The sequence below is a fragment of the Phalacrocorax aristotelis genome, chromosome 12 (assembly GCF_949628215.1).
Source record: "Phalacrocorax aristotelis chromosome 12, bGulAri2.1, whole genome shotgun sequence".
Lineage (NCBI taxonomy): Eukaryota > Metazoa > Chordata > Aves > Suliformes > Phalacrocoracidae > Phalacrocorax > Phalacrocorax aristotelis.
The window spans coordinates 9,890,536-9,915,129 of NC_134287.1; the positions used below are offsets into that span (position 1 = coordinate 9,890,536).

General features: G+C 38.0%; 1 protein-coding gene across 1 annotated transcript in view; it reads right to left on the minus strand.

Annotated features, from left to right (window-relative positions):
- Positions 1-366: 366 nt before the first annotated feature.
- CFAP43 (cilia and flagella associated protein 43) overlaps positions 367-24,594 on the minus strand; it is a 50,419-nt gene continuing 26,191 nt past the window's right edge. The window contains exons 16-39 of the mRNA XM_075107490.1: positions 23,788-23,940; positions 23,217-23,347; positions 22,336-22,501; positions 21,646-21,756; positions 19,918-19,995; positions 18,436-18,561; positions 17,889-17,993; positions 16,995-17,111; positions 15,983-16,186; positions 14,040-14,246; positions 13,206-13,295; positions 12,398-12,475; positions 11,468-11,593; positions 10,984-11,103; positions 10,795-10,902; positions 9,117-9,203; positions 8,751-8,839; positions 8,142-8,349; positions 7,250-7,362; positions 6,285-6,441; positions 5,284-5,448; positions 3,267-3,347; positions 2,040-2,193; positions 367-1,385 (exon numbers count right to left, since the gene is read on the minus strand). Coding sequence (XP_074963591.1) covers positions 1,228-1,385; positions 2,040-2,193; positions 3,267-3,347; positions 5,284-5,448; positions 6,285-6,441; positions 7,250-7,362; positions 8,142-8,349; positions 8,751-8,839; positions 9,117-9,203; positions 10,795-10,902; positions 10,984-11,103; positions 11,468-11,593; positions 12,398-12,475; positions 13,206-13,295; positions 14,040-14,246; positions 15,983-16,186; positions 16,995-17,111; positions 17,889-17,993; positions 18,436-18,561; positions 19,918-19,995; positions 21,646-21,756; positions 22,336-22,501; positions 23,217-23,347; positions 23,788-23,940 — 3,132 coding nt within the window. The 3' untranslated portion in view covers positions 367-1,227. The remainder of the gene's footprint in view (positions 1,386-2,039; positions 2,194-3,266; positions 3,348-5,283; positions 5,449-6,284; positions 6,442-7,249; positions 7,363-8,141; positions 8,350-8,750; positions 8,840-9,116; positions 9,204-10,794; positions 10,903-10,983; positions 11,104-11,467; positions 11,594-12,397; positions 12,476-13,205; positions 13,296-14,039; positions 14,247-15,982; positions 16,187-16,994; positions 17,112-17,888; positions 17,994-18,435; positions 18,562-19,917; positions 19,996-21,645; positions 21,757-22,335; positions 22,502-23,216; positions 23,348-23,787; positions 23,941-24,594) is intronic.

The window sequence follows — 24,594 nt, forward strand, 5'->3', positions numbered from 1 at the left end:
CTTTTAACATTGATAGGGCTTGTTAAACTTAAATTTGTACCCATAACTTGCTTTTAAGGATATGGAATCTTGCTGTCTACACACAATTAACGAAGAGCAACCTTTATTGCTAAGCACATTTTGAGTATTAAAACACTATTTCATCTGCCTCTTTAGATAAATAAATGAAGATGATGGTGCCCGGTGAAGGGGTTGGTTCTCTTCCCAGAGATACTTGGCAAATTTGGAACTTTGTGGCTTCTAGGGAAATTTCAGAAGGAAGAAAAAAGTCTTGCAAGAAGAAGGGCGATGTAAATAGAATCCTTACGCACCCCAGTTAGTGATGGTAAAGCAAAAACAGAGGTGGTGTACAAGTCGTTTTTCCTTACAGGTGTAGATTTTTGTTTAATGTATCAAAGCTATTAATGCATTTATAAGGGAATAAGTTTGGATTTTATGTGAATTTATGAAAGGAGGAGAAGAATCAATGCACACTGTGGATAAAAGGAAACAAAAATCAGTCAGAATGCCTGAGTAGGTAGATCCTACTCTAGCAGTGGTTAATTTTATTAAGGGTTCTTTGTCTGAGCTGTCTTGGAGAGATCTGGCAGGAGAATAGACTACAGATTGGTGCAAAGGGGTGGGAGATAGCAACAGCTCTTTCAGGAGGCCAGATGCTTCCAAACCTGGTTTTCCTGTGACTCTGCCAGTGGCAGCAGCCACAGCTACTGCTGGCTGTGGGTAATTATGCTATCATAAGCAGCAGCCTTCAGACCTGGGCCAAGTAGCACACCTACACCTGTGCCATCACAGGTGTAAAGATATTTTAAAAAGCAAAATGTAGTCAAAACACAGTCCATTAATTTTAGCAGATGCAAATTCATTGATTTCTTGCAGTACTTCACCTTCACAATATTCTACAAATGGATATTGCAGACTAAGGCTATCCAAATACAGCTGTTGTTCTATCAGTCTACAATTTCTTGTACCCTTTGTCTTCTGTAATGAGCTATATAGTTTATATAATCAAAACAGCAGAAATACATCTAATGAACTGAAATATAATGGGAACAAGGTATGAAATATACAAAACAGAAAAACATGCATCTTTCAAACTGAAGTTATTTTTTATAGAAATTGCAGAAGAAATCATTTGTGGAAAGAAAAGTTCAGGGACAAAAGGTAGTTGTCCAAGCTCCTCGTCTTAGACAAGACCACGGCATTATACATCCACCTGGACTCTGGTTTTTAAAGAACAGGGAATGTTCTTGATCTCAGTCTTTCAACTTCTGCCTGAAGAATTTCAAACTGTTCTTCCTGTTCCTTTACAAGATCCCGTAGGTGTTTCTGCTTCAAAATCTCTCGGTAACGCTGCTTCGCAGTCTTTCCAGAAATGTGCTGTGTGTCTGCATAAAACAAGATGTAAGGGTTAGCCTGTACTTGTAGGGGATGCATAGTCTGTAGTTATATAGGACCTGTCCTGAGGTTATTCCAAGTTCTGTATAAAATAGGCAAGCATTTTAAAAAAGGCTCACAGTTGGGCTTAAGAGTCTTTATAGTACTGAATAAAGCAAAAAATTTCAAAAAGGCACTGGCCATGCTTCTTTTAGTTTCTAGCAAGTACCCACTATTTTGAAAATCTCTGTTTTATTAGTGGAAGGAAAACTGTAGAGAACTTAACAGCAAATCCCCTTCTCAGCTTCATGTTACTTCCTCTGTTCCCTTGAATGGGTGGAAAGAAGGGGGTTGAAGAGTTCTGAGAAAGACGGAAAGCATGTTGTCTAGTGAAGGTAGTTATGACTATAATATTTTGACTTAAATAGTTTCAGCAATTTAGTCAATTAACTTTGGTGACAAGAGCAACAATCTCTAGGTATGCTCTTAAGTAAATGATGTTAAATTATTGCAGTAGAAAGGGCACTGCTAACTGTGCCCATACAGTAATAAATAGGTGCTCCTTGCCCCTTAGCTGATGATGATGGAGAACAGGACCATCTGGCCTTGCAGATATTTTCTGAATATTTTTTGCTTGTGACTTCAAGTGCATTACTGTGACTCACCGGCTGCCTCAAAGATATGCCTCCTTTCTGAAACAGAGACAAGCATTTCTTTCAGCTCCATGCTGAGCTCGTAGTTTGCTTGCTCTTTTAAACTGATGCACTTCTCCAACTCTTTAACTCTTCTCTGACGGTTCTTCACATTCTTCTTGTGCAGCTGTCCATTTCCAAATGAATAAAGCAAATATATGAGCTTATACAAAAGCTGCTTGGACAAACTTTTGATGGAAACATATAATCTCAAGCACTGCATTGTAGCTCAATAAACTTTCATGTATTTTGATTTGACTAGTAGCACATTCTAGCTTTACTTGTACAACGTCTTTCACAGGCACTGCATTCCAGTATGCTTTATGGACTTCTAATATAAGTAGCAGACAAGGAACAGAGAGGTGTGGGTCAGGGAGAGAGATATATCAAAGATAAAACTTGAAAGGCAAAGGAAGGCAAGGAAGTCAATGGAATCAGTGAGTTGAGAATTCTGTCTTGGCTGGTAGGAGCTGCTGAAGAAAGGGTGGTTGTGCTGAAGCTGTCAGATGGGCTGCAAAGAGACAACATAAATACTAAAGCTTGAAGAGGAAGAGGCAGCTGATGCCAGCTAGAGCAACATGGAGAAAATCCAGTGGAATAGCTTAAAAACAAGGATAATCATAATTTGAATGTTGAAATAGAAGAGGGAGCCAGCAAATCAGATTGTTTTGTCTGTGTTATTTTGAATATAGCGGGGGAGTAATATTATGGACAAGCTGGCACTCCTGGAGAGAAACATTAAGAAGTGAAGACTGGAAGAATGCTTCATTAGAAATGGAAGAGTGACTTTTATAGGCAATGCTGTGTAAGAAGTGATAAGCAGATCTGCACTCAGATGCTCAGGAAGGAAAGCATTTAATTTCAGTAACCCAGCAAGTAGATTTCTCTCCATAGGGTTGATCTATGCAGCAATCAGTGTAGGATGACTGCTTCCAAAGACTTTAGAGAACTGCTGCTGTAGACAGCTCAGCGCAAGCTGAAGAAAGTATTGAAAGCCAGATTAATAAATACATGGATATATATATTCATCCATATGTGCTCTTATGGCTATCCTCCAACAGTCCTTGAGTTAGCTGAAGAGTTAGTACGCCTGCATCAACTGCAGTTATTCTTTACAAACATCTCTTGCTAATGAAGGAGAGGAGTTGCATTTAAACTAAGGATGTGTCTCTTAAATGGGGTGGTTCACTTAGGTTTTACCTTATCCATGACGCCAAGGGTCTGCTCCATCACTGAAATGTGGTGGGCGATGCGGCTGTCATAGTTCAGCACAGTTAGGAACTGAAGAATTAAAACCAGAAAATAATAATCTTATTAAGCCTGTTTGTTCTCAAAAATTCCACACTTCTGTAAAGACAATCATACTATGTGGAACTCAAAAAACTAGAATTCTGCACAGTGGAAAGTCTTACTAGTGATGATATATGGATATGGTAAAGATATTCTTGGATGCTGTGTGAATACTAGACTGTACAGCTGTTAAAAAGAATGTCATCTATTATGTGGTAATGGAAACAAAGAACAAGCAAATTTGCTGTGAGGTTGTCAAAAACCCCAAGCTATACTTTTGCTTATATGGTAGTCTAACCTAACACAGCTGGAGGCCAAAGTGCTATGCAGTCTGTCTTTAAGCCAGAGAAAAAAGTTGGGTTTTTTCTGTCAAGTGGCTTCCTAGTTCTTGTATCTACGTAGTAATTTAGGTTTCAGAGAATTTATCAAAGATTTTTTTTTTTGGCACACTGCTACTAAAATGTCTCTTTATCAAATGACAAACGGTAAAACGGCTGTATGACCCATAACAGGCAGTAGATGTAGAGTCATCCTTCCAGAGTGCTGTCCCACCAAAGTGACAGGTAAAATTATGTGGACTGCTCTAGTTAGAAGAGGAGAAACAGGAAGCTCCTTGCCTACAGCACCAAATTGCTTTTACTTACTGCTTCACTCTCAGCCCTCATTCTAGGTGTTCTCAGGTCCTTGCCCACACGCATTTATCGAAACCATCTTTCTTTCTGTTCCTATTGTTGCAGTCTCTGTTGCCTTGTCTTTCCTACCAACCCCACATTTCTACTCAAAAAGTGAAGTAAAGTCAAGCCCCTCAGAGCATTAAAATTCTCATTAAACTGGTATATGCCTTTGCTATGGGCAAGTCTAACTCTCTGAAGGGCAATAGTTCTGCTCATCAGTTTAAATGAAGTTTGAGCTAACGGCAACACTCTGGTGATAAATTTGCTACAAGAACTTTTCAGTGTGTTGTCACATCACCTCTTTGGAAAGCTGTTTCATTGGTGTTAGTTACGGTAGTCCCTTGGCTGTGATTCAGAAGTGAACAAGCAGTTTGGAGAGCAGCAAAATAAATGAAGCCTGAGTAAAGCAGGTGTTTTGGATTTTTCTTTTAATCTTTTGATTGAATTGCAATATCCTTACCTGCTCTCCAACATTCTTCATTTTCTCTGTGCTTTATAGCTCTCCCCACTTCAATATCTCCAGCCTACCAATCCTCCATCATCCCTTATTCCAAACCTTTATGCCCCCACCTCATTGTCACCAAACCATCAGCTTTCCCTGCAGTCCTCAACATTGCATACTGCAATACCCTCAGGCTTCCCCTACAACCTCTCTTCTTCCTCCTCTCTTCTCCCACTGGTATCCTTGGCTCTCTCCCACAACGTTTACGTGTGTTTCCTGGCCTGCCAGCTGGGCTTATCCAAAGCTATGTGGGTGCTGACTTCCCGGTCAGCTGCTGCCTCTTGCCTGCCAGGCATGGCAAACAATTCCCTGTGGTTCTGCTGCTGTGCCAACAAATGGCAGTGAGTGGGGCTCACTGAGGCTCCTTCAATCTTTGTACACTAAGCAAAAGTCACGGTATTTCTGTGAGATACCAGATGGGGGCACTTCAGACCTTTCACTTAAAAGGAAGTTATGGTGCTTGATTTAAAAGATCTCTTGCTTGTGGCTGCAAAATCCTGATTCCCTACTCTCAGTGCCAACTTTGAAATACTAACAGTTAGGGTTAATTTTGTCTTTGTTTACACCTGAACATCCCGAAGAACTTCATCACTGATCAATCTCGAGAAAAACTTCCCCTTGAAAGCTGAATTGTTGACCTATTAGGAATCAGGTTTCTCCGTAGTAGTAAGAGACTTCAGTGGTATAAATGATCTTACAGGTATAGGCAGCAAAATTTTCTGCAGTCAAAATATAAATTAGAGTAACTCACTAGCTGGCGATCTTTTGAGATAGGTAGTGTTACAATATCCCGAGCCTTCTGTTTCAGATCTTCTATCTGCATTCTCATTTTCTTGTGTTCCCATTCCAGCTGAAATATCCCTTTAGAGAAGTCTTTACATTCCACCATGCTAGCGATTTTTTTTTCCCCTTGAGCCTGAAAAAATAGATTAATCTTAATTAACACACTTTACAGATTATGGAATAATTATTTGCAACATGATGGGCAAACTTCCAAAGTTATAATTTTAGCAAGGAAAACATGCTATACTGCAGTCTCTTTCCAGACTTTGCTCCACACGGTTATCTTTTGTGGAATTTTGTTCCCTTTTATGCTGTGTGCCACAGCCCTGGATCGTAGGAGATGAAGAAAATTACAGCTAACCTCTCTCCATCTTTTATAAGAATGCAAAGGCATTTTAACTCTACAAAAAACAAACTTGCCCTGTATAAGGTATTCTGCAGTTTTTACCGAAGGCTTTGTGCAGTAGTAGTAACAAGCAATTTTTGTGCAGCTCGAATGCCTAAAAAACCAACATTTAATGAGAGTATGAAAAACTGTTTTAAGTATGATCATCAATTTCACCTTACATAAAAAAGTGTATTAGTTTCTTAAATCTTAATGTAAGCTATTGTTCAAATGCTTCTTAACATGACTATAAGTTTGCCTTGAGGGAATTTTCAGCCTGGTGCCCAGGATATTAGCATTTCCTATTTACGGAGTGTGTGCAAGTGATGGTGTGTCTAAAAACAGTTGCCATTTCATTGATCTGAATTGTATTGATCAAATGTCAAGAAAGCAGCCTGTATTGCAATCCTTACATCATGATAAGAGACATCACAGAATTCTTAATAGCCTCTAGATTACAATGGAGCCTACTGGTGTGTAGTAATGAATTGAAACTAGATGTCAAACTGGATAAAAAGCAGAGCCCCTGAAGGACAATACATTTGTTTAAAAAGCTTAGATTTCCTTCAGATAATGTGAATTACCATGATAGACCAATTCAGTTCTTCAATAACACTCTTATTAATGAGAATGGCATCAGTGTAGTCTGGGATCTCCGTACTTTCCAATTCCACTTGTCCTTGTTTTAGCAAAAACTGGATAGTCAGATTCAGCTGAAGTTTCATCTTCTCCTCCTGCAGCCTAAAATGGCAGAAAACAGAAACAATGTTCAGTGATTTCAACAGGGTTATATAAATCCTCCTGTGATTCTCAAAGTGTTTCTTTTTATTACTGGTAAGTGGTATGTTCATGTAGGAGTTACTCCTTGACAGCCTGTCTTCTATTTGCTCCCAAAGTGACAACAGAATTTGCAACTTACTTCCATACATGAAGTTTTCAACCACTGGATTCAGTTTAACATACTCTAGTGGATGTTCTTAGAGAAAGTGTTCTTACTGAAGAGAAATCTTAACAACAACTGAAAAGGAAATGAGGACTCCCAGCCAGCACCCATTTTCTTGTATAATTTATCCTGGGGTTTGATCCTGAATGACAATGGATGTGAAGATTGTGTCATGTACATGAAAAAACCGAAATATTGCATGTCGAAGCAGCTCAGTGAAATCAGGTGTCTCGTGACTGAGCAGCATATTGCAATTAGGAGCGATCACTGTATCTTAGGCCTACGTGAGCAAAATTTAACTGAGCAAGCTAGCACAAATATGGCCTTGGAGGCTTTGGGGGATTCACTGTATGATGTAGCTTTTGGGGCAATCACTCTGCATTGAAGACCATGCTGCCATCCTTACTGATGGTGTTACTTAAGATGGTAGATTAAGAGTGATTTGGCCTGCTCACATGTGCTGCAATAACACCTTGTTTCTCTTAGATGAATCCTAGATAAAAGTGTATTGGAGAACACAGCTGTGTAGTTCTGTATGTAACTTCTGGTTCTGTGTTGGTCGAGTATTAAAATGTAGCTGAACATAGGAAAAGAGATCAAAATTACCAAGTGAGTTCTTGGAAAATATCTTCTATTTCTGACTTTATCTTCTCATTGTCATCCAATCTTCTCTGGAGAAAGGCCTGCATCTCTGCCAGCGTTCGGGCTTTCCATTTCACCTAAGCAAGCAATATTGTGACATTCTGCACTTTTTCAACTTTGTCAGTATGTCAGGGCAAGCTGCTTCAGGAAGAGAGAAGACAAGTTCTTAAGAGGCCATATGTATAAATATGCAGCCTGGTATTTTGAGAATCCCAGTAGAGCACATGAGACAGAGGTTACAGTCCTTACACTCTGCTCAGAAAATAATTTATTCATTTATACATAGTTTATTCACATGAAGGGAAATCACATTTCCTTCTCTCTTGGTCAAAGGTCATGTATCTCTGTCTCTGGATAATTCAGATTTACACCTTCGTGCTTTTAAACTGAACAGATAGCTTGCTAGAACTTTCCAGCAACACGCTTTGTTAAGAATTGCTCTTGGTGTTCTAGGAAAATACGGGAATGCATTGCTGCAAAGGTTGAGCGCTAATGGGAGGGAAAAACTCCAACAGATGATGGAAATCAAATACCTTAATAGTTTTTTGGTATGGACAGAGAAAAGGAAAATGATCTTTTTTTTAATGAAACCATATCAAGGTCACAGTCATTCTCATCAAATCCATCCACATTCGTATGCTAAATTTTCTTCTGAAGGCGAAGTACAGCTGGTTTCCCTTGATGAAATTTCTGTTATTCTGAATTGAATGTGGCCAGAAGCAACGTTCAAACTCAAATGCAGCTTATGTATGCTGCATTGTCATTTCACCATTAGCTTGACCCTATGCTTGAACGCCACAGAAGTTTAAGACCTGAAAATACCAAGTATACTGGCAAAATAAAGAATTTTACATACCAGCTCCTCACTTTCCATTTTATTTCGTCTAGCTAGACAAAAGTGTTCCCATATAGATGGGTCTAAGCCAATAGGCATGTGCTCAGGACTATCTAGTTCATCCATGGCTTTCATTAAAAGGGCAAGTGCATCTCTGTAATCTTCAGCTGAGCCTGAACAGCCCCCATATGGGTTAGCAGTGTCAAGGAGCGTTTCCGTCACTGGGATCCTAGTGCACATACACAGTACACAGTACATACTGTATTTACTTTTTATTTTCTCTTGCATAAAAGAAGCTCACAAACAACTAAGAACACTTCATACTTAATCTTTTGCAAAGTGCAAATAGGCAAGGCTTCATCTTACACAAAGTAAGAATATATGTTTTGGAGAATTGATTATTTACATTGCATTTAAAATATATTGTGTGGGGTGAATAAGGAAATGTCAGTACTCAAAATAGCAATCCTTAGTACGATAGGAAATGAACCATTGCTAACTATCCAATAAAAAGCAGGCTGTCTAGTTATTATCAAAATAATAACTAGATAAATCAAAATAAATAGCATTCTCATTCTTGACACACGAGAAATACTAGTATTTAATCAGAAGGAATCGGGGGGATCTTACTGTGGTCGATGTTTGTAAAGTTGGAAAAGTTCATCAAGGAGATTGACAGGTACGTCAGCAAACTCCTTTGTAAAACCACACTCCAGATTCTAGGAGGAAAACAGAAAGCTTCCTTGTTACCACAATGTTATTTTTTAAAAAGCATCAACCTGCCCATATATTAGAAATACAGAATATGGTGCTCTTAATTTACTATTTAATAAATTTTTCTATGCACATACTCTCCTTTACGGCTTAATTTCAGTGATCAGCAAGTTGACCAGAACGCATCCCACGCTTACAGCGAAGTGTGCTCTTCTCATTATCAAGATACAGCACTGACTTTTTAAATTTCTGAATCTCCTTGTGTTTTTTTCGGAGTCTCACCTTCTCTTCAGCTATTGCATTCTCATAGGTCTCTGTGTAAGCTTCAATTTTACTTTTTGTAGTCTGGATTGTTCTTGCAGTCTTGACCTAAAGCAAAGCCAAAAGATTTCAGGAATGAAACTCTGCCAGCAGACGCACTGAATGGCCAATCATATACACGGACAAAGCTGACACTTTCTTGTTTCTAGAAAAACCTTGTGGGCTATTTTTACTAACAGTATAATGTCTTCTTCAGGGGATTACTTGTAGATACTGCTAAAAGGTCAGAAGGTGTGAAATTAAACTAGTCCACTGCTTAAGAAAGTAAGAAATCTGTGTAAGAAATATCTTATACAAATGCTTACAGTCTTCTGTTTAAAATTTGAATGTAAGGACCTATATTGATACTTGTTTTCACTTGCATAGAGATTTCCTTTTCCTTTCATGTCGTCACAGGTAGGATCAGTAGAAAATTCTCAAATGCCACTCAAAACCAGGCAAAAATTCTCAAATGCTGTTCAGTGGAGGGTTTTCCATTTTCAAATGCAGTTTCCCTGTTGTCACGACATAGTTCTGCTATGTGTGAGGATACTAAGCTTTTATCAAGGCTGTTAAATGCTTATACTCTGCTGGAGAGACCATTTTGTTCTATTTGGCAGTTTGCATGGACCAAAAGATATACTAATGGGAACATTTAGAAATTTTTTTTTAAAAAAAAGGTTGTATTTTGAAAAATGTAAGCTGGTTTACACTTGGCCTCAGAGAATTTTAAAACTAGTTGAGCCTATTCAGTGGTAGGGGCTAGATGCCTACTTTGGAACCTCTCCCTGTAGCTCACATACAAATGGCTGCTTGCAGCTCCACACACAGAGGTCTGTACAGGTCAAGTAGGAGATCTGACATGGGGGGCATTACTATATTCTCTGTGGACTCAGGAACAGATCCCCAAAGACAAAGTGGGAAAATGGGATAATATTGTCCCAAGAGACAGAACCAGCCTGCAGACTACCACTACTTAGATCACCTGAGTCACACAAGTATTGGCAGGACAAAGGAATCAGAACTGTCACTCAAAATTATTACTGTGGGCAGTAAGCACTTGTATTGAAATCCAGATCTACTACTTGTGCTCTCCAGTCTTCTGTTGACTTGTATATGGTTTGACAAGGATGGGTAAACTCTTCAGGAGATTAAATTGGTTGATAACACTATAAACACTTTGTACTCCATGGTTGTTCTGCTCCTATGGTCAGATACTCACACACCACCTCTGTCTGTGCTCTGACTGGCAACACAAGTCAGTGTGGCCCCGACATTAGACACCTCAGTGAAAAACGGGATGGCATTACACATTCCTTCGTGCATCTTTTTTGTCATAAAAGCATCATAATTGGTGCTTCCAGCTTGATACTGGATACTAAATGATATTAGACATAGCAAAAAAATAGCAGCATGCCCTTCTCAATGTATGGAGTTTTATGAAAGAACTCCAGATGAACGAAGATGAGTATCTATTAAAAAACATACGTAATTATAACATATGTCACCTGTACAAGTTGGAAAAAAATTCAGTGACCCTGTAAATTGTCAGAAAATCATTTATAGCAAAATTTTGATTTGGAAAGAGCAGTCTTCACAAGAAACTATATTGTAAATATTAAACTTTTCCTGAGAACAACATGCCAAACGATAACTTAACCTTTTCTTTCTCCTTTTTCATAAGGAAATTATGAAGTCCAGCTTCTCTAGTGTCCAACTCTTCATTCAACAGTAAAGCATAAACAAGATTGAGTATTTTGAGTTCTTCCTGTGAAAAGATTGTAATAAAAAATGTTAACATTCCTGCTGCACAGAGGCAGAGAGGAAAAGTTGATGTTCTCTGCGATACCTGATAGATGACCATCTCTAATTTCACTTTCCTTTCAGAGAGTTTGCACACAGTCTCGTCAAAGTTTTGTGTTGTTTTCTGGATGGAAGTGTCAAGTTTCTTCAATTCATTTTCCAGTGCCTGGGGAAGGGAAGGACAAGAGCTGCTGCATTGTATTATTTGTATATGGCATCAGCAACTCTGGGAATGGAACCTGAAGAAAACATTTTAGGAATACTGGTACATTTATGAAGGAAAGTTACCTTTTGTCAGATACCACAAGTTTTGGCACATACCACAAGTTTTGGCACATATTAACTGGTGTAAGTAGAGATTGCCTTATTTTACTGTCTAAGACAGCGCTTATTTAATATGCCACATGATCTTTGCTCTTCATTTATTCTACTTATTAGTATTGATTTTTGGAAGTAGCTCCTGAGAAAGATCAGAAGCTTTGGTCATGGGCACTGTAAACAAAACCACTCCTTTTCTCATTTTAATTTACCCTTCTATACTTTTCTTTTTCTTCATTCAGCTCCTTGACTTTTTTCTCATGTTCTTTAAATGTTTTCTTTTCTTCATCATTCCAAACATGCTCAGGCTTGGATATAAAAGAAGGTGGAGGAATATCCTGGAAGTATTAAAGACAAACATGCTTCAAAAGCAATATTACGTCTCCATCATCACCCTAACAAACTATATCGTGCATCAAACTTAATTAAAGGTATTTCTTAGTGGTAAGTAAGGTACAAGCCTTAAGTCTAAGTACCATATATATTCTGTTTCTCTGGTCTGTTACTTGCACCAGTAGTTTTGGGTGTATATATATTGTGATATTCTCTCTCACTCGCTTACAGGAATTCACTACCGGTTCTTGTAAAATGCAAGTATTTTGGACTCAAACATACTACTGTTGGTACAAGATATACTACACTTTCTGCTTCAGAACCCCAAATCTAACTCCATGCTAATGTATACTTCTAAGTGGAGTCCTAATTTTCCGTAACAGATCAATTCCAAGGAAGAGTGCTTGGGTCTGCCCTATCCTTTTTCTGACACTCCTTCACATTCTTTTCTTCTTCTACTACTGTACTATCTATATTTGCTGAGCTAAATGGAACACAGTATTCTTCTGTAAGATCACAGCCATGGATAACAGACCCTTCCCTGGCAATACAGTTGTTGTAATAGCAGATTATGTTCCTAGAATATTGCATTGTGATAGGGACAGGTGTTGATGGCTAAATCACGTGCAAGCACTGGAATCTTGTGGTTTTTTGAGTCCAGTGTATGGTCTCTTATGGAGTCTATCTAGGCATAATCCAATTCTCCAACTTTCTTCTATCGCTTAGGGTGGAAATATTTGCCAGTTGAATTTCACATTTCCTTAAAAGCCCCCAAGCTACCTGAACGGTATGACAGACATGCAGCTCACCATTTTCAAGATGTCTTCCTTTTTGACTTCTAGCACTCCACCCATCATGTCATTAAGAGCACGCAGTCTTTCATTGTCCTGGGAATGACCACAAAAAGTATATTAGGGTACAAAAGCAAGTGTGGTAATCTAAAGTTTTGGGAACAATAATAGGGTAGTTCACCTCTAGATCACCCATATGATTATACTGTGTGTCACTAGAGGGTTAATGCTCCTTGTGGGTGTGTGTTAAAACTCTCAGAGTTTTTTCTGGTGGATGGGTGTTCATATACCAAATAACTTACTAAAACTGCCATTCTGGCAGTTTTGGAAAGAATACACAGGCCTAGACTACTCCTGGCCAGCTGACTGGCTAGGATGAAGGAAGTTGTAGTGTCACAGTCTTATTGTGCATCTCTTTTGGGGCCAGAACCATCTTAGGCTTTTCAAAGATGCATTTTAAAGCCAGAGGAAAGCATTATGATCTTCTAGTCTGACCCCTGGAGAACAGAGGTCACTCAGTCGACCAACACATAGCACAAAGCTGAGCAGTAGCATGCATTTAGAAATGTATCTAGTACTTTTAATTGTCACTAAGCACACTACTAAAAATTCTGAGCCTAATACTGAATCTCTTCTTCCCCCCGCTTGTCTACATAGTTCTGATTGTAAATGATAATAAAAGGGAAAAGGCATATGTCATTATTACCTACCGTTTTAAATTTATTCTCCCATACTACATTACTGGAATATTTGAGTGCAGCATTAACTAAATAAGCCTAACCAGAGACAAAGATCTATTCAGCAAAAAAGATACTACTTTAAGTACCAGAGCAGCAAGGTGTCTTTCCACTTCAAGCTTAGCCAGCATTTCTGCTTTCTCTCTCTCTTTTTGAGTCAGGAATTTTTCAACTTTGATCTGAAGGAAGAAAATGAGGTTCATATTAGGGCTCTTTTCTCCAAAAGTGATCACATGTGGACTAAGAACATCTGGAAAGATGGTGTAATACTAATTCTTAATGCTTTTTGTATCTCTGCTCTATGATCACATTCCTCAAGAAGAAAATTGTTCTTCTGAACAGCTCCAAAAGCTATATTTAAAATGATAAAATACAACCTACCATCATTTTGGTTGATACTAGTTGTGTTTTGTGCTTACCTTTTCTGATGGTAGAATAACATGGACTGGTGGGAGAGCACCGAGAAGTGGGGAAAGATTGACCAAAAGAGCAGATGAGATCAGTCGAATATATTGTATAAGTTATATAGTGTTTCTTTATAAATTATCAATTGAACTTATAAGTACAAACTACTTAGTTTCAAAATGGTGCTCAGAGAAAACAGACAAATCCTTATCTATGGGAGTAATCCTGGTTTGAATCTTAAAGCCAGAAGCAGGGGGAATTTCTACCTAATTTCTGGACAATTAAAAACTTTTAACAGCAATAAATCAAGATTGTACACATTTTATTAATTTCAGATTCACTTATTAAAAGCTTTCTCCTTAAAAAGGAAAGGGAAGCAAAAGAGTCAGAAAGATTATTTTAATTACACAGACACATCTGTTTTAAGGCTTTTCAGTATGGACACAATATCTGGAAATTAGAAGAAAGAGAACACTGTATTTGAGTGGGTGAAAGAGAACAATTTATTTTTCAGAGACCTCTGAATTCTGAACAGTGAGCGCTCTCTCTGGTATCTCATCGTCTGTAAGAGCTGGCTCCCACACTTCCACTTGGAGGTCAAGTTGTGCCAAGATTTCTCGGATCCTCAGGTTTCTTTCTTTCACTCGTGCTATCTCCTGCTCCTTTTGTCGTGCAATTATGTCAAATTCCTTATTAAAAGCAGTTTTCACTTTATATATGATTTCCTGAAATACCAAAAAAGGAAACATCAATACGGCACAGGCCACATCCATCTGTGATTATATACCACTCCTCAAGCCATCAGAATGATAAATGTGTGGATGTGGATGTGAGACAGGAAGATAAACTGGTAAAGCCTCTTTGTGATAATCATAAGGGCAGAGTTCAAGCTCTTTCAAATGGAGGTGGGCAAATTTTAGGTTTTTTCTTTTTTCCTATAAATTTTTATTCCTTTTCTTCTACATATTTGCCATTTGACAAAGATTCTGAAAGAAACATACTGTTGCCAAAACTAGATAAAAAATTAGGCTGCCTTCTATTTGCTGTTTTTTGCGCTCTTCCGCTAAAAGAAGGGGCTTCAAAGAAAAAAAAACACATGACCTGTAAATCTAGTGATTATAAATCACAGATGCAAGGAGGCAGTGTTACGGACATACTTTCCTGATTTCTAAGTGATGCAACCTGCAGTTTCAATATGCCTTTATGTGATTTTCTCTCTGACATATGTAAGCAAAATGTGCCCATTAAATAAACAAACATCGGAAACTAATCCTTCTAAAACACCTGAGACTTTATAAGCAATTTTAAAAAGCATGTATTCTTAGAGAATAAATTAGCCCTTTAGCCTAAATAATTGATCTCAAGAAAGGAAAGTAGAATATTAAGAGAGAAAACCATGCATGTCTCCTATTTTGTCAATTTACTAAAATGAAACATGAAAACGATTTCAGTTCTATCACTAAACTTCATATTTTGAGATGCTTAGCTGTTTGCAATTTGTATTACAATAAATATTTGTGTCCATGATTATTTCATTGATTTTCAATATAATAATAAGTTAGGATGTAATAAGGCAGGATGGCAGGGTACAATGCTGCTGCAATTAAAAAGGCTCTGCTCAATGTCTAATCAGCCATCTAGCTCTCAGCAAGCTCACTGCTTTGGCCAAGAACACTGAAGATATATCTACACTTAGATACACAACACACACTTTAAAGCCATACAGCATAAAGATCTTGTTACATCCAAGCTTACATCTAAAAGTGCTCCTTGTGTTTCTTCCCCATCTACTTTAAACACTAGTGTATCTACTAGATTTTATGTCTTACAATGCATAATCATTGACCTTTGCTACCATTTACAGCCTTAAAGTGCTCTGAGGAGGCAATGATTTAGAGTTGTTAAACGAATTCTACCCTTGTAGATCATCTTCGTAACAAGCCTATTCTGTAGCATGTTTACTACTTAATAAACTGGCCAGGGAAAGAGAACTAAGAGTCTGACAGTAATGAATGACAAATAACAGAGACATTGAAGATTCCAAATGAATGGATGGTAAGACTGGAAAGAAAGGAAATGGTGAGGATCCAGCTGATCTTTCATTCTGCAGCAAATAATAGGGAAAGAGTTCATGTTTTCACAGGGCATGCTGAGATGTGCAAGCTAGCTTTGGCTATAGAAACTCTTAAACTGAAGCACCAGTGGGCAAATGCAGTTACCCTCAAATTGGGTACCCAATTTCATAAAAACGTTTTTCTTCCAGAGCTGAACTGGCAAATCCACATGGTGCTCTACTGCACTATGTGCATTTATCAGCTTTCATCTCAGTAACTCAGAGACCTGTGCAACTCTCCATTGTATAGTGTCAGTATGCCCAAAATCTAATGGTGGCTGTGACTGCTGTGAGAACCAACAGATATGGCAGTGTCACTGCAGTAATACAAATTTAAGAAGCCATCACCTTCAATAATACTATCTGATTGACTTTCTGCTCCCTGGTGTGCAAGTCCCATTGGTGGTATAGGATAGATGTGTCTCCACCATAGTGAGAGCTAAGACTTCCAGTCAGGCAGTAAGATGCACTATCATCAGCCATTACTTCTGCCTTCTCTTCTTCCTTAGATAATGCAGTCTCAGGCTCAATCTCAGGATTTTTCTTCTGAACCTGGATATCACAAACACGGTAACTGTGTTAATTTTGTACATGAACCAGTGGCACATGTATGAAAGTTCTAGAGGTTATATTCTCCAATTAAGCTCAGTCACCAACATAATGCAAGTTAAAATTATTATATCAGGAATATTGGGTCCGTTTGTAGGATCCCCAGTACAAGACATGGGCATACTGGAGTAAGTCCAGTGATAGGCTACTAATACAGTTAAGAGTGTGAAGCATCTAACATGCAAGGACTGGCTGTGAAGCTGGATCTGTTTAGCCTCAAGAAGAAGGTGTCCTGCAGGGATCTTAGTAATGCATATAAAAACCTGATGGTGGGGACTAAGGACAACAGAGCCAGACTCTTCTCAGTGGTGCTCAGTGACAGATTGAGAGGAAACAGGTATACATTGAAATACAGGACATCCAATTTAAATCTAGTATAACACTTTTCCTGTGAGGGTTGTCAAACATGGGAAGGGGTAGCCCATAGAAGTTATGGAATCTTCCATTCTTGGAGATATTCCAAACCTGACTGGACACGAACCTGAGTAAATTGCTTTAGGAGGGTTGGACTAGATGACTTCAAATGGGATCTTCTAACCTCAGCTATTCTGTGATTCTTTAATACTAATATGTTTGTTCTGAGAAAAAAACCACAACACTTCATCTTTATTTATCTTTTTAAAAATTTTTGGATGGTTTCTACAGCAAGAAAATGGATCTCAGAAATATAGCTATGTAAGATGGGTTAAGATGCCAACTCAGAACATCCTGATCTGAAATGCCTTTATACAATCCTTCAAAGAGATTGTACCTTAAAATCAGCTGTCTCAAGCTCCTTTAACCGCAGAACTTTCTCCAAAGTTTCCAGCTCTTCTTCACTACGTTCCTTCAGTGGATAATTCTTCACTTCACAAGCCATATGGAAGCACTGTTTGAATTTAAAAAACAAACAAACAAAACCAAACCAAAACAACCCCAAAAACCCAAAGTAAAAAGTTCTTCAGAAAGCATCTATCAATTAATTTGTTCAATACCTGAATGCTAAACAGTTATAGACACTTCTTAAAATCAGGAATAAAATTGAGGATCAATTAATATAGACAACGTAGTAAAAATATAGACAATGGAGTAAGACAAAAACTACTTGCCTTTTTAGGAGTGAAAATGGTTTAAAATTTGCTTTTTCCTTCTTTTTCTTTTTTTTTTTTTTTTAATAATATATAGATATGGCCTCTTTATCCACAGAATTAAGCCATAACTAGATTCTTTGTAAAATGACTTGGTCATTCACTACCCTTGAGATAATCCAGTATCATCAGTTTGACTAATCTCCCTTTGTTTCAAAAGGGAAAATCAGGATTAAATTTTGCCTTAATGTTCTGTGTAGCAGAAGTCATACTAACTGCACACAGAAAAATAATATTTACCCCTCGTCTTAGCAAGACTGCATAAAGATATTATCTGAGAGCAAGGAATTAAAGAGTTGTTTATTTGCTTATCAGCACTCCTATCCACCTTAGAAGGTAAAATCAGCCAGGCTCAGACAAAATTAATACAATGAAAGATTTGTATGAACCCTGGGATGAATAAGTTTTTTTGTATACCATAAGCAAACCAGAAATGTGTTATAATTCTATTTATTTTGTCCATGTACCTTAAGAAATTAACAAGCTACTGTAAAAATAAATTAGAAAGCAGAGGTTACCTTCACTGTGCGTCCTTTTACACACATAGCATCCCAGCACTCACGTTTGATGACATCCTGCAAATAGTGGTTGGCTAAATTCTCCATCTCAATCTTCTTCCTCACCTTCCAAGATACAGAAAAAAAAAAATGATGTGGTGCAAAATTACAAGATATGGGCAATTTGTATTGAGTTACTGAAAGAAACCTAATAGATGAAATGAATTACCATTATTTCATCATCTTAGACTATTGCAGCTATATTCTCCAAAAACTATATTGCATGCTACTGAAAGGCATCATTTTAAAGGTGAAGTAAAGCATTCTAGAACTTAAGCAATGTGCTCAAGGCCACAGTGTCAGATTTATAGTTTCTAGCATAGATCGTATTCCCATTGGCAATGTCTGCGTCAGCAGCTTCACCTGCTTCAAAAAGTGACTTTAAATACTTTTAAGTTTTCCTGCTTCTCAGCAGTGAACAGCAGCTTTGAGATCAGCCTCTGTTCTTCAATCATTCTTTCTCTTTTTCACTGCTAGTTTTAAAATGTCCTCCCCCGTTCTATCATACCCTGGCCACTTCTTGTTCAGCCTCTGCTTGCGCTCTTTCCTGTTCTTCTATATCCAGGTTGAACTCCTGCTGCTCCAGTTTCTCAATGTCTGGCACCTGTTCATTTTCATGCATCATTTCCTGAATCTGTTTTTTAAAAAATGAGTATAAGGAATAAAAAGTAATTTGAATGTAAATTGAGGAAATGCTATTTTTAACACTATAGAACTTCATATCAGAGAAAATTATTTTAATTGCCTCCACTTTTAACTGCTTCATGGTAATCAGTAGCATGTGCTGCCTGTAGCTAGTGACAGAGTGTATTATGTGAATATATTTAATCTTAAAGTTGATTTGGATGTTATATGTGAAGTTGCGTATACTTTCTAAGAACCTGTAGTATACAATTCTTTATTCTGTGGTTCTGAGAACCTTACTAAGTTGTTATCACTTTATTAAGTTGTGAACTATTTCATGCAGAAGGGAACTGCACCTAGTTCTGAGCACTTTATTGAGTTGTTATCAATCTCATACAGTTCAAGAAAGGGAAGTGCAAAATCCTGTACACCTGGGTAGGAACAGCCCCATGCACCAGGATGTACTGGTGAGCAACTGGAAAACAAGTTTGCAGAGAAATAGCTGGGGGTCCTGGTGGACACCAAGTTGAACATGAGCCAGCAACGTGCCCTTGCGGCAAAAAAAGGCTGATGGTATCCTGGGCTGTACTGAGAGTATTGTTAGCAGGTTGAGGGAGGTGAGAGACACAGACATACTGGAGAGTCCAATGAAGGTGATTATGGGACTTGAGCATCTCTGGTATGAGGAAAGGCTGAGAGAACTGTGACTGTTCAACTTAAAAAAGAAATGGCTTGGGGGCAATCTCATCAATGTATATAAATACCTGAAGGGAGGGTGCTAAGAGGGTGGAGTCAGGCTCTTTTCAGTGGTGCCCAGTGACAGGATCAGAGGCAGTGGGCACAAACTGAAACACAAGAGGTTCCACCCAAACAACAGGAAACACTTTTTTACTGTGAGGGTGACTCAGTACTGGAACAGGTTGCCCAGAGAGGTCGTGGAGTCTCCATCCTTGGAGATAATCAAAATCTCTCTGGACATGGTCCTGAGCAGACTGCTCTAGGTGACCCCTCTGCCTTATCCTCTTGCAGATAGCAGTTTTTATGGAAGGAAACAGAAGGAAGAGGAGAGGACAGTAGTTTCTATAACGGAAGGTTGTTAGGCAGAAACTAGCCCACTGAGGGAATAGATTGCTCAATGTATAAGGGTGGTACAGAATATTTATTTGGAGCAAAGGAAACTGAGAACCAGACAGCATTTCCTGGCAGGTTCAGCATGTAAGTCCCTGAAGAAGGATTCCTCTTTATTACCTGTCTGCTCAGAGTTTATGACAAAAATGTAACAAAGTGCTAGAGCTGATATCCATTAAGTAAGCGTACCTGTAAACAAAACCAGTAAGCTGAGCCATTACCCTTGTAAGAAACTCACAGTTTTACGCAGTTTTTTAATTCCCATTTGCAGCTCTTTCTTCTGGTTAGCAAATCTCTGAGTCTCTTCTCTAATGACCTGACATACAATAAATATATTGTTGAAAGACAATAAAAGACAAGAAATAAAAAAATTGAAATAATCTAAAAGAACATTAGCTGTACAGAAAACAAGACTCTAAAGGGATTAATAACTGAAACAGATATAATCCTAATTCAGTAGGATGATTCTTAGAATTGCTCAAGAGAAAAAAGATTGTACAACCAGGTCATGTTGTAAACTGGTTGTACAGCAACAGAACATAAAAGAAAGAAAATATTAAAGAAAGAAGTAATTACAAGTGCAATGACTACAGACACACTGAACTGCACAAAGCCTACTTCTAGAATTTGTTAAGTGTTTTACATTCCTTAGATTTTTCATTCTCACTAAGCATTTCCAGTGGGATATTTAAAGACACGAGTAAACTAACATCTGTTACTCACTCTGGAATCTGTGATATTTTCTTTGCCCCTACAGCCTTGCTAATTCATCATTTAGGAAAAAAACTGCAATTAGTCTGCAGCTGTGGAATTTGCTTTCTAAAATAAGTTTACAACTTTAAGTAGGATCATGGCTATTGATTGAAAGGAAGGGGTGTATCATTCTGACATTGGATGGACTCCATCCTCTAGAAGTCAGGTGCAAGTCTCTTAGGACATTTAAGAGCAGCTTAAAACAACCCAGGACTACATTTTTGCCATTCAACCTTTGCTTCTCATCACCTGTCCCTAGCTGATACTAACAGTCATACGGTACTCGTGTGCATGCACAGTCCCATGGATTTGCCAAAAAATCTCAGCAGAGACACCAAAGCATGAGTGCCAGCATCAAAGCAGAAACAGGAATACACGTCTGGGAAAGGGACGGAGAAGATGCCACTTTCAGTGGCAGTATGTCTTAGATTGACTTGAGCATCAGAATCTGGAAAGTCACTCCTGAGATCATGCAGAAAGCAATGATACTTTGCGTTGTCTTAGCACTGAACTGCAAAAGCTGGATAAAATACACAGCTCTGGCTCATATCAGAAAGAACCTCCTAGCATCCATAAATTCATATTTCTGGGAAGAAAAAAATCTATACTAACATTACCATAGCAGTTTCCAGGCTCACAAAGTGCTAAATCCCCTCTCTGTAGACAGTTAGATCTCTGATGCATTTCACTTATAGAAAACTTTGGTTACATAACGTACTCACCTCAACCTTAATCTGAAATAAACCTCAGGGGTTTTGTAATTAATGTCATATTGTTGAGTATTGATTTATCAGTGCAGTAGATGTTGTTATTCTGGCCCTTGGGAAGAAAAGAGCACCTGCTTGGTTTCTAGTAATAATCTTCTGTGCAACTTTTTGACATTTAGAAGAAAAAAGTCTTTATATGTTTCTAAAGGAAGCCAATTTCTCTGGCAATTTTTTTTTAGTTTACTCCTTGTGTAGAAGTGGTCTTTCGGTCTTTAGAGCTCCTGCTGTGATAGGTACCTTCTCTAATGTGTTTATAACCTTGACCTAGGATTTCTAAAAGTCTAGATCACAATGCCTTAAAGAGAGATCCAAATGTCAAAAAAGCTTCAGAAACTAGATTCCTTTTACAGCATATAATTTGGCACCCCAAATCACTACAGAGTCTTGAAAACTCTGGCTTTGATTAATACTTCTATGAAAGTTCTGTATTAGTTCTAAGAAAGTACCTTCTTTATTTTCTGATCTATCCATGTCATGTCATTGGTACTGGCTGAATACAAAGGGGTGACATTTCCATCTTCTGTCACCTCTACATTGGAAGATTTAAGTGGTGATTCCTGAAATTAAGGATATAAACACCTACTTCAGGTACTTAGACAGAATGAGAGAGAGAGAGAAATGAAATAAAAAATGGACTCACATTAGAAGCAACACCACCAAATTTCAGAGCACGTTACAACATTTTTATTCCCTAACCAGTCCCAAGATTTGATCCTGCAAACCCTTGCTATTATGCAAAGCCTTTTGACTCAAATGGGCTGACTGTACTAATCTCTAATCACTGCTTTGCTTGATTTCAACAGGAAAATACAGAACTAGTAACCCACGATGTATAGCAGTAACATCACTCTGGGAATGACAGAACTTCGCATGAGGAGAAACTGACTTTCACAGCGTTTTCTGTGGTTGAAGAAACCAAGTGAAATTGAGGATGTGAATGTCATCTTCCCATAACTATTCCATTTCCTTGACTATACTATTCCACAAATTAATAATTAAGCATATTCAGCCCATTCTCAGGGGTATTCTTCTACTTTTACAAAAAGATCAGAGTTTATTTTGAGGACAGTTTTTATCATGTGCAATTTTAGGTTAATGATCAAACTTTTTTCCCCCCATAAAAATAAAGAAAATACCATAAGTTTCTCTTCTGGAAGTGATTCCAATGCGGATTCTGGGTCAAACTGCCACGCTGCCATAGATTTTAAAACCGCATTTTCATTCAAAGTAGACTTGTTCAGTATAGCAAGAAGAGACTGCCAGTGAGAAGCAGCTTCTTTAACTTCCATTTTCTTTATCTTCCTAGTAAACAGAAAGGGAACTGATGTATTCTATAGTGTATTACGGAAAAGGATGAAGTATGAAATATTCTTTATAACACAATTATTAAATTGCTTAAAAATGCCTATTCAATGTTTCACATAAAACTCAATATTGTTTGAGTTCTTGAATTGCATAATTAAGTGAAGTTTCCACAGAATTAGAAATTCCAAAAGATGGATTACCCAGATTAGAAATATTGCTCTGGCGAAGTAATTCTTGATCTATGCATTTAACTGAAAATTTGTTACACCAAAGAAAAGCTGTAGTTTCAAGTGTCTCTTACTCCTAATGTCTGCTAAAGAGTTCTCTGTTGGCACAGCTGAATTCCCATTAAAGCTGTGATGTCTCCTAAATGCTGAGTTAAAAAAGTATCTCATGAGATTACCTCCCTTACATCCCCAGAGAGCCCCTTCCAGATGGTTTATTTGAGAGTTATAAGCAGCTCACTCTGGGTAATATTTATCAGAAGATACTTCTATATGTTTTATTGCAACCATACCCAAAGTACAAGACTTTTCATGAGCTAGGGAGACTGCCTCTAAAGATGAGAGGAGTGGTATAATTTCCATCCAACTCTTCTCCTCACTTTGAGACTAATAAAAAGGAAATCTAGAATCACAAGTAGATGCAAAAATCAGTCTGTCAAGACGCAAGAATTTACATCATCAATATTGGTTTGCCACTTCATACATACTTCCATTTCAGACACACCAGGGCACCATCATTTTCGCCATTAACGAGGATGAATTTGCCATCCAGCGAAAACACCATGGATCTGATTCCCCCTCCTTGATATGAGTGGCAATGCTTTTGAGCAAGTATATCCTACAAAAGTCACAGAAGCAGTATCAGCAAATATGTTTTTGTAATGGAATATGTCTGTAAACTATGCTTCTTTATTTTTAGATAAAAGTAAATCCAAATTGTCAATACAAAGTACATAAAAGACTAGGATTTATGAGTTTAAACTTTTTGACTACAGATGGGGCAAGTTTGTAGTAGACTGATTTTGCAGGAGATAAAGAGGTACAGTAAAATTGTCTACCCTAAGATTTACTGGAGAACAAAGTAAGTAGTTTGTATGATGTTATAGACATTCGTTATAAAAACAATCGTAATGTATAATGCTACGTCAGTTCACGTCCAACATAAATTTTTCTGAAACACCTTATATTCCAGTGAAGAAAAGCCTACAGTAAATGAAAGTAACTTTCACACCTCTCTCATGTAAACCAAACAAAGCCTGTGCCTGGATGCCTACCTACCATAGTAAAAGTATGATAGATGAACAAAACACCATCCTTTGCTGCTGATGCCAGCCACCTGCTGTTGGGTGATAAACAGAGGAAACCTGATCCAAACTGATTGCTAGGAGTCCTCTCTTCTGATAAAAATACTGATGAATCTTCCAACATATTCTGCCAAACAAACAAAATGTTAGCAGCAGTTCAGATGATGCTATTTTGAGAAGACTAATGAGAACTTTGTGGGTTATCATGTGCATTGCAATTTAAAATGCTGCTGATTTGCTTCTCACCTCTTCAAAAGGGTCTATATTCAGTATGTTTGGGCCTGGAGTTTCTTGGCTCAGAAAGTATAGGACTTGTCAAGGAAGAATGCTCACCTTTGGAATTACCTTCTTGCTTGACCTGACTCTTAAACTGAGGGAGACCTCTGAGCTGCAGAGAGCTCCAGTTCATCAGCAGGCAATGAAAGTGGCTTCCTGAAGCCCCCACTACTCCATTGCAAGGCAGAGCTGGGCTGGGTTTGCAGTTGTGTCTTAGAGTCATGGGCTCACATTGGCTCAGTTCCTTCTATAGCTGCATATTCAGGTTACCCAGCAGACTGTACAAAAGCACAGCTTCAGTACAGAAGCTACATGAGAAGTGCCTGCAAGCTCTATGAGTTTAAGAACCAATATTTGGCTTTCTCTGTAACAGAACAAGGAGATTGCTTTTGCCAGGTTTCTGAGCAGGTGGTAGGGTACTGAAAGTTGATGTTTATGGATGGAGTAGGTATTTTTAGTGCAGAGAGAATTTCTTTAAGAAAATATCCTGCTATATTAACTTCAT